Here is a 10,689-nt window from a genome sequence, read left to right on the forward strand (position 1 = left end):
CAAAAAGTAACTGCATTCAGTTATGGGAGTGCTCAAAGCAGCTGCTTATTTGTGTAACAGAAAGATATTTAGAAATGTGAAAACAAAAGCATCCTTGTGGATTGAATGTGAACAAAAGACTTTTATTTAACCCAATTGCTATATATATATTTATTTTTTAAATATTAAAGAACCAGGGTAGTTAAAATGAAGGAAACCATCCGATGAAGCATCTGCCCGCACGTGTTTTAGATTATCTGATCACCTTGTCTAAGATTTTTTTTTTTTCCCCACTGGTTTCCTCCTGCTCCTTCGGGCTTCCAGTTCATTTGAAACCAGGGTTGGGATAGAGCGCCTTCATTCACAACCACCTGGGGATTTTAACTCTTATTTTATATCCACCTTCCCAACTTACTTTAATCCAATCAAAACAGTGATGTCCTCAGCGGGCGGGGAATGCACCAGGGATTGCTTTTGAAAGCCTTGCAATCGTAGGCCCTGAATTTTGCCTCTAGGATTTTGCAGCCATGGGATGACTAGGACTCTCTCCCCTCTCCAGGGGCTTTGCAGCACCCCCAACCCTGATGGGCTTGGGAACTGAGTCCCTGGCCCTCTGCATGGCAGTACCCACAGCGATGCTGCCCAGTCACTGGGCCAGCCGTGTGGTGCTTTCTTAATTTATTTCTTTTACAAACCCCCAAAGACATAAACCATTTTTAGCCGCCCCCCCCCCCTTTTTTTTTTTCCATTATGTAGAGTTCTAGTAGCTGTGTTGGTCCTGGAGAAAACTGAATTCCTTACAGGTTGTGATGGTTTTTATTGTTACCAGCATTAGAATTAGCCAAAGACATCTGTAGAACAAACCTGGATGGCCTTGAAAATTCATGAACATCATTGGATAATTCTTTCGTTGGTCTAAAAGGTACTTTAACCTGAAAAGAATCTAGCTTTATTTTTAGATTAATATGGCGCTTCATTTTTAGTAAATATTTATTGAAACTAAAAGACTGACTGAGGCTATTTAGAGTGTGACAGATTGTGACTGGAAATAATTATTTTATGAGCAGTGTTTTACAAGCCTTATTTCCTTAGGACACAAAGAAGGTGGCAAGAGGAGGAAGCAGAAGCAGAGAGAGGAACAGAAGAAGAAGAAGCCAACCAAAGTGAATTACTAAAATGGACTTGTCCAGTTTCAGTCCCGTAGCATTGCACTGCATTACACAGATATAACATTTTGAGCACAATTTTGCATTAGGTGTACATATGAAGCAAGCATCTCTGGCTCCATCTTTAGAGAGGGGGTTGATAGCTCGTTGGCTTTAGGGTACATCAATTTGTCAAGGTCACCTATTGCTATCGTGGACAGAAAGCACCACAAAATTGGGGGAAATGTTATAGAATTGGTAGACCTTTCCTTCCCACGAACTGAAAGCTAGTGTTTAGGCTTTTTCTCTGCAGTGTGGAGGCAGCCGAAAAGTATAAAAATTAAAAAAAAAAAAAAGTTTTGTAAGTCATGCAGCAATGCCCCTCCCCTTGAATCAGTCACCTTCTCCCCTGATCTACCCCCCCCCCCCCCAATTTGGGTTTGTGAGAATGCACAGCAACTATGTGCATGTATCTATCACTTTCTTTCACATTTCTAACTGAGAATGGCAATATATGATGATCCTTATTGCTTCATGTTGTATTCAAACCTATTTATATCATTATTGGTACATTATCTCGTGATTTTGGACTTCTCGTAGTGCTCGTACCTTTCGTATGCATGATAGTAATTATCCAGTTAAATTAGAAACATGATGGCAGAAAAAGACCATATAGCCTTTCTAGTTTGCCTATCCACTGTGAAAGTAAGGACACTTATTTTTGTAGTTCTTTTATCATTTTAATCCTAAAGCTCTGGGTAGACTAATGATTGGAATGTTAACGTACAGAGCATTTTTAGTTTTGTGAAATAGATTTTGGGTGTTTGAGACTCACAAATGCTCCTTTGCAAACCTCAACTGTTCTACGGTACCATTCAATTATGTAATGATTAGACATCAGGCAAAGTAACTGGTATAAGCAATTTGTGTCAGCCTTGTGCTGAACTGCATCATCTCAGTCTTTAAAAATGGCACGAAAGCTGATAATCATGTCTCCCGCAATCTGGCAAGATTGCATTTCTGCTTACTACTGTTCTTACAATCCTATCATTTGCATAATGTACTGACTCTTTTAACATTTTCATTTCTATTTGCACTCTATTTCAGAGTTCTGTGGCTTGTTTCCTGCATGTACCTTTCCAACAAAAGACCCCCTTCAGTTTTTAATGTATTTCTTTCTTAAATTGGTGATACTGTTTCTTCTCTGCTCTCTGATCGCTTACCAATATGTTAAGAGTATTATTAATGCAGCAGCTTGGATTTAGAACTTTTCAGAATCTGGGTTGTTTTGTTTTGTTATTTTTTTGCTGAGGTTCACTGCTTCTTGGCATGTTCATGATGTGCTGTATAAGATTTGCTTTTCCAAGTTAGAATAAAAAAACAACACAATTTCTGATGATCCAGCAACTCACTTTATTAACTTGTTACAAGTATTGTTTGGTTAAAGTAGCACTATTGATGCTTAGTTCATGAAAAGAATGCAGTACTGTAATACCTGCAAGCCAATTACTAAAGAGTTCATTCTGTTTATGATCTTTGGTACCATTGTTTCTTTTATGCGGTGTTACTAATATTTAAAAATAAAGACAATTATGGTTAGGTCTCTTTGTCATTATTAAATATAACAAAAAGCAACGAGGAAGCTAAATCCCTTCATTCAAAATACAAACACCAAGGGAAAGTGGGTGCACAAAATTGTCTCTGATTTAAAAAAAAAAAAAAAAATTGTGACATAGTTCTAAAGCTATAAATAACACTTGCAACAGAAGAAACTCCTCCTAATAAATATATGACAGGGGTCACTGCCCAAAAAGCTACAGACTGCACACTTGTGATCAGCTTATCCCAGTCCATACACATTTTCAAAATGAAAATATGGGGTTGAATGAGCACAAGTTTGAAATGTGTGAGCAGTAGCACTAATCGTCGAGACTTCAAGAGCAATGGGTGCTGCTTGCAAATTTCAGACCTTTGCTCATTAAACCCCTTACGTGTCTCTTGCCATGTGTCCAATGTATGTGCAGGCATTTTTCTGTGTAAGTTGCAAATAAAGGGGTATATTTATCAGGCTGCAATCAGAGTATAATATGCGGAAAATAGTATTTATGGTACGTTATACCCATATTGCAGTGACAGCGTGAGAGATTTTCCCTAAAAACCCACCTCTGTTAAAATGAGCTGCTTTGCATGCAGTTTGCAAATGAATTAACACAGCTTGCCAAATATAACTCAAGCTGCATTAAGTCCCGAAAAGTGATGCACAACTCAGGAGTTGTAGTTAGTTTTTCCCCAGATCACTGGGACATTAATGCATGTTCCAATGCTCTGGTGCTGATATAATTAAAGGGCCAGCAGCAGCCCAAAACAAGAGTCTGGGTAGACCCCCATCCAACCCCCTGTCACCTGTAGAGTATACCCAAAGATTTAAAATGTGAAAAAAAAATTGTTTTATAAATTGTGTATCAATATCTTGCCCTATACCCTCTACCAAAACCATCCCCTTGAATCGAAGTCATCCACTTCTCCAATCCAAACCCCCCCGTATGATCAAATCTCCCCTTGGTTCCAACCTAGCCCACCCTCTTGATGCCTTCCCCATACTTGCCCTGGTGGTCTCCTGGGCATCCCTGGTGTCTAGTGGGGCCTAGAGCAGCACCCCATAGGCTCTGAGCCAGTTGACGATCTATTTCAAAATGGTGCCACTCAGCCTTTGCCCCATCATGTGATAGGAACATAGGCTAGTCAGTGCCATTTTGGAAAATGGTGGCTCTCCTGTTATAAAGTATTTATTTATTTTGCAGTATTTATATTCTGCATCGTCCATGATATGTCTGGAGTGGATTACATAAAATGTTCTTAATAATAAAATATACCATACACATTTATGACAGCACCCAATGTACATACAAATAAAATTCCTATTGGTGCTTAGTAAGTGATCCAGAAAGATGGTTCTGGAAAAACATGTACAACCAACAAAGTGTAAATAAAAGAATGTAAAATACTTTTCTTGTTGTTGAATCATGAAGTATGCAAAGGGACGCTGCTGTTATCACTGTACCACTGTGAACATAATGGGCAAGGGCCCTTGATATTTCTGACTGCAGTCACAAATGCCTTTGCAGCCCTCTTTCTCCACTGTTGTTACTTTCTGTAAAGGGAAATGGTGCCACTTCGTTGAATTACAGCCCCTAAAGCTGCTGTATCTGATAAAACCGCTCCTACCAGGCCTGGATTTGGGGCATAGGCCACCTAGGCAATTGTCTCCAGTGTGGCAGCGCTACTGCCGTGCTGCAGATCTGGGCCTGCAGCTGTACTGCCGTCCTCTACATTAGCACCGGCAACTTCAAGAAGAAAAAATTCACCATGGGACCTGCCAGCCCTCCTGCGCTCAAAGGCCCCTGTGCTGCCCTATCCCTTCATCCTGGACAGGCTTCCAGTTACCATGGATTTACCTGTGCAAGGAGGTGGGGGTCCCGCAAGGTCTCTGAGCATGAGGGCTGGCAGAACCCACACTGGATTTCCTTCCTAAAGTTGCTGCAGGGCTTACCCCAGTGTAGAGAACAGCAGCAAGGACTCCAAAATGAGGAGATGGGACATCCCCCTTCAGCCCCCCCCCCCCCCACTTGTCTACAAGCCCTGACATGTTTAAAGCCAGCCCTTCTTCCTACCGCCACTCTAATTATGAGAGAAAAGAAAAAAAGAAGCTTCTGGTGCTGCTGCAGGGAAATAGAAGTCCTGACATCGGCCTATGTTTTGCTGTTACAGTGGAAATCATTAAACATTCATTCACCAGGGCACATTGTGCACAACCTTCAATTATCAATGGCCGGTTTGATCCAAAACTTTAAGTGCTTAGAAGGGAAAAGTAACAGAAAAGTTAGAGCAGCAGGAAACCAGGGTTCAAATCCCCCTTCTGCTCCTTGTGATCTTGAACAAGTCACTTCCCCCTCCATTGCCTCAGGTGTACCAGCTTTTGTGGCCTGATTCATCAAGGTCTTTTCCCCATAGGCACAGAATGGTAGAAAGGTTTTAGTAAATCAAGCCCTTAGATTGTAAGCCCTTTGGGGATAGGGAAATACCTGCAGTACATGAATGTAATCCACTTTGCTGAAAAGCAGAATGTAATTCAAATAAATTAAAAAAACTGAACTATGCTAAAAACAAAAACATGGGAAACATGATGTCACCATGGTCTCTGATTCCTGTTGGATGAGACTCATAGTCAGCACACAGGCTTAGCTGATCTAGCTGACACCAAAGCAGAGAAAAGATCAAGGCTGGGACAGAGCTCCAGTTACAAAATTACTGAAAGGTCCAATTCAACCTTCAAGCCATGTGGAATTGCATATGAAGATCCATCATTGCTCGTGTAAGCAGACTTTTTAGTTTATTCCCACTCTTCCATTCCATATCGGTATGATCAGTTACCAAAAACTGCAGATCAGTGAAATCTGATCCAGTGAGTAATAATAAGGACTTCATTCTTATTTTTAAAGTCTGATGGACTAGCAGCCTTAAAACCAGTGTAACCCCCCCCATCCCGGGAGGCGGATCACACTCTGATGGGGACATAAAATAATTTTTTGCTTTTCAGGACTGGTACCTCGGGCTAGCTCTCTATTCCCCCGGGCCTGGATCCTTTTTCTATTGGGGGGAGGGGGGGGGAAGAGTGACTCTATCAGGGCACGGAGTGATAAGGGTGTCTTGGATATACATCTCTCTCGCTGCCCCTGGGGAAGTGGTGTCTCTGAAACAAGTTTGTGTGTGCTGTTTAAGCCCAAAAATCATGCTGGAAGGACTGAGTTAGTGAACATAAGAACATGCCATACTGGGTCAGACTAAGGGTCCATCAAGTCCAGCATCCTGTTTCCAACAGTGGCCAAACATTAAATAGATCTCAAGCTACTATTCCTTATTGATTAATAGCAGTTTATGGATTTTTCCTCTAGGAATGTATCCAAACCCTTTATAAACCCAGTAACACTTACTGCCGTAACCACATCCTCTGGCAATGAATTCCAGAGCTTAATTATGCACTGAATGAAAAAGTATTTTCTTCGATTTGTTTTAAATGTCTTAGTCTGACCCAGTATGGCTCCCCATCGCATCCCGAATTCTCTTTAAAACCTTAACCATAGTTCACAAATCCATCCACACATACAACTCTAACTGGCTAGATGAACCCTTTTGTCACATACGCACCGAACGACCCACCTGTACTGTCAATAAAGGCACCCTCTCCATTCCCCCCTTAAAAAAAGCCCACCTTACTTCCACCAGGGATCGCGCCCTTTCCATTGCAGGCCCTAAGCAATGGAACGCCCTCCCCACCACACTCAGGCTGGAGCCATGTTTCTCCAAGTTCAAAAAAAAACTCAAAACATGGCTCTTCCGACAAGCCTACCCTGACTAACCTCCCCCTCCCCCCCCCTTGACCCTAACTTATTGCTCCTCCCCCTCCCCTACCAACCCCCACCCTCCTGAACCCTCTCCTATACTTTCCTATAAGTAACCCACTTAAATGTGTATTCTTTCCTGTAAATAGCACATTACAGCCTCAACTCTTGTAAATAATCTGCCTAAACTTGTATATATTCCTCTAAATAGCTCGTTACAGTTTTAATGCTTTAATTTCTATGCCCCCTGCTCTATGTATAATCCTCCTTGTTTTCCCCTCCCTGTTGATTGTAATTTCTGCCTTTAGTTACAATGTGAACCGGTATGATGTTTGCATACTAATACCGGTATATAAAAGTTTTCAAATAAATAAATAAATAAATGTGTTACTTGCTAACTTCATGATTTTGTAGATCTCTATCATATCCCTCCTCAGTCATCCCCAAACTGAACTGCCCTAACTTCTTTAGCCTTTCCTCTTAAGGGAGCTGTTCAATGCCCCTTCTCATTTTGGTCTCCCTTCTCTGCACTTTCTCCAGTAAAGCCATATCCTTTTTGAGATGTGCGTTGCTGTGTGGGGGTATCAGTATTTGGATCCACCCTCCATTGGAGTTGGTTGGGCCTGAGTGCACCATAGAGGTGGTAGGGAGGCACCCAGCTCTCGAGTTGCTGAGGGTCTCTTGAGCTTCCTGGAGAGGAGATGCAGGAGAGAAGAAAAAAATGGGAAAAATAAAATGTCATTAACACTACAAAAAGCATCCAAACTTCAGAGAAAATCTTTTATTAATATCATCTACCATTCGGAAATGATTCTTCCCATTCCCCAACAGTCACCTAAGTAAAATATCAACACAGTTTTCTTTGGAACTTAAAGTAAAAGAGGTTCCTTTCACATATACAAACAACATCATACAAGTTGCAGAAATGTTTGAATGTACCATGCACTACCACTTCACATCTGGGGAAAAGTAAAGGGAGTCATCAGGTATCCACATTATAGGAAAATCTAGCAGAAAAGTCAAAAGCTGTTATGTTCTGTGAAAAAAACCCCAAACCCTTGCTTCAGTTTTTCCATGTGATCATATTGTAGAAGTACAATGACAAGTATCTTTTTGTTTGTTTTTTTTCTAAGCAATTCTGTTTGCTTTTTTGACTGCAGCCACATACTGAACCAAGGATTTCAAAGTATTGTCCATTATGAAGCCCAGGGCCTTTTCGTGGGTAGTAACTGGGAAAATGGAGCCTAACATTGTGTAATTACTATGTGGGTTATTTTTCCCCATCACTTTGTACTTCTCCACATTCAAATTCATCTGCCATTTAAATGCCCAGTCTTCCAGTCTCTCAAGATCCTCCTGCAATTTTTCACAATCTGCTTGTGATTTAACAACTCAGAATAATTTTGTATCATCTGCAAATTTGATAACCTCTCTCGATATTCCCTTTTCCAGATCATTTATAAATATATTAAAAATCACCAGTTCCAGTACAGATCATTGAGGCACTCCATTATTTACCCTTCTCCACTGAGAAGGCTGACCATTTAGTCCTACTCTTTGCTTCCTATCTTTTAATCAGTTTGAAATCCACAATAGGACATTGCCTCCTATCTCATGACTTTATAATCTTCTCAGGAGTCTCTGATGGGCCACTTTGTCAAATGCCTTCTGAAAATCCAAATATACTAAATCCACTGGCTGACCATTATCCACATGTTTATTAACCCTTTCAAAAAATGCAGCAGATTGTTGAGGCAAGCTTTGCTTGTGTAAATCCTTGCTAACTGTGCCTCATTAAACCATGTCTTTGTATATGTTGTGTGATTTTGTTCTTTAGAATAGTTTTCATGATTTTTCCTGGCATTGAATCGCTGGTCTATAGTTTCCCAGATCACCACTAGAGCCCTTTTTAAAGATTGAGGTTACATTGGCCATCCTCTAATCTTCAGAACGGTGGACAATCCCAATGATAGGTTACAAATTACCACTAACACATCCACAATTTCATTCTTGAGTTCTTTCACTTTTACTCTGAGGTGTATACTATCTGGTCCAGGTGATTTGCCATTTTTTAATTTGTTACTCTGACTTATTAGATCTTCCAGCTGCACAGTGATTTGTATCCATTCCTTTGAGTCAACACCATTGAAAATAGTTGCTGCTACAGGTATCTCCCCAGCATCCTCTTTGGTAAACACAGAAGCAAAGAATTCAGTTTTTCCTCAATGGCCTTATGTTTCCTAAGTGCCACTTTAACCCCTCACTCATCTAATGGTCCAACTGATTTTCTCACCAGCTTCCTGCTTTGGATATATTTTTTAAAGTTTTTAATATGAATTTTTGCCTCTAAGGCCAGCTTCTTTTCAAATTCTCTTTTAACACATCTTATCAATGTTTTACATCTAACTTGCCAATGCTTATGCTTGTTCCTATTTTCTTCAGTTTGATTCTTTTTCCAATTTTGAAATACATTTTTTTTTTTTTTTTTTGCTAAAATAACCTCTTTTGCATCACCTTTTAACCATGCTGGGAGTCGTTTGGCCTTCTTTCCACATTTTTTAATGCATGGAATACATCTAGACTGGGATGGTATTTTTAAACAATGAAAAAAATCATATGGTTATAAAAGTGCATCTAAATTGATATAATCACTAAGGAAAATGCACACTTAATTTAAATCAACAATCCAAAACAATGTATTCATCTCATTACAATTTGTCAAAGTATCTTGAAAAGCAAAATATCAAATCATCCAAAAATCACAAAACACAAATAAAATATCAATAAATCAATGAGGGCCCACAAAGGTACACAAACTAAAGGCAAACAGAAAAAAATACAACAGTCATACAAAAAAACCATATAAACCCCACTCACTGCAATAAATGCACAACATCAACACTCAATTCTTATTAGATAAGACACATTAAATTTAACTCATCAATTGCCAATTGGCTTAATGCATAGACTGCAAGCAGAAAGGTTTTGTTAAAGAAATTAAAGTTCCAAAGAACAGCCTGACATGTTTCGCTGACCAATGGCTTCTTCAAGGTCAGAGATCACTGTTTTTCTTTAAATTCTTTTTGAAACACAGTACTTGACATAAGTCCTTTTCCGGTGCAAATATCAAACAGTTCACAAATATTGCTTTTCACATGACCAGCAAAAGAAATAAGTCAATGTAGTACTGATCTCATCGCCAAATGTTGTAGTCCTCAGATCTCAAATAACACAGACATTTTTACCAATATATCCATGTTCATCATGAGTTAATTGAATATCTAGTGAGACCCACGGGGTTTTCACTAGAAAACATGAAACATAAGAAATAAAGCATAACAAAGGACAGACTCCCTTATATAAAATATTCTGCTTTGCTTGCATGAGGAAATAAATCACCCTTGCGGTAGGTCTTGCTTGCTTTATTTTAGCATTAATTTTTAATATTTTATATAAGGAAAACTCTCCCACACATGCAATCTCACACACACATACACACACACACACATACACACACACACACACACTCTCTCTCTCTCCCCCACACATGCAATCACACACACACACACTCTCTCTCCCACACACACATGCAATCACACACACACACACACTCTCTCTCCCACACACATGCAATCACACACACATGCTTGCTCACTCTTTTCCACACATGCAATTTCCCCATACATGCTCTCACCTATGCATGCAATCTCGAACAAACTCTCTCTCCCTCCCTCCCTCCCCACACCTACAATCACACGCATATGCTGTCTACTGCAGGCAGACTGGTTTGGTGGCAGTGATTTGCTGCTGACTGAGCTAGTCACATGTAGTGCAGGCTGGATTTGAGAGTAACTGATGCCAAGGGTCTCTCCCTCCCCTCCCACACAGGACTCTGGTTCATTTACTCCCCACACAGTGATTCCTAGTTTATTCACTCACTCACTCTCTCTTTCTTCCTTCCCCCCATGGCAATCCCCATAGCTGGGAACTCTCAGGATTTCACTCTGAGACTCAGGGAATTTGCATCAGTTGCAGGGTCTCAGAGGAAATACTAGAAATCTCTGGGCCTCTCTATATACAGCTCAGCCACTCCCCTTCCTCAGTAAGCCTGCAGAGAACAGGAGAAGTGGGGTGAGTCTGGAGCAGGCACTGCAAGCAGCACGTGG

At 40.4% G+C, this 10,689-nt stretch overlaps 1 protein-coding gene across 2 annotated transcripts in view; it reads left to right on the forward strand.

Annotated features, from left to right (window-relative positions):
• Positions 1-2,723, forward strand: part of DNAJB6 (DnaJ heat shock protein family (Hsp40) member B6) — a 320,695-nt gene extending 317,972 nt beyond the window's left edge. For both annotated transcript variants that reach the window (XM_029588504.1, XM_029588503.1), the window contains exon 10: positions 1,072-2,723. In XM_029588504.1, coding sequence (XP_029444364.1) covers positions 1,072-1,154 — 83 coding nt within the window. In that variant the 3' untranslated portion in view covers positions 1,155-2,723. The remainder of the gene's footprint in view (positions 1-1,071) is intronic.
• Positions 2,724-10,689: the final 7,966 nt, after the last annotated feature.

This window comes from Rhinatrema bivittatum, chromosome 2 (genome assembly GCF_901001135.1).
Source record: "Rhinatrema bivittatum chromosome 2, aRhiBiv1.1, whole genome shotgun sequence".
NCBI classification, from domain to species: Eukaryota; Metazoa; Chordata; class Amphibia; order Gymnophiona; family Rhinatrematidae; genus Rhinatrema; species Rhinatrema bivittatum.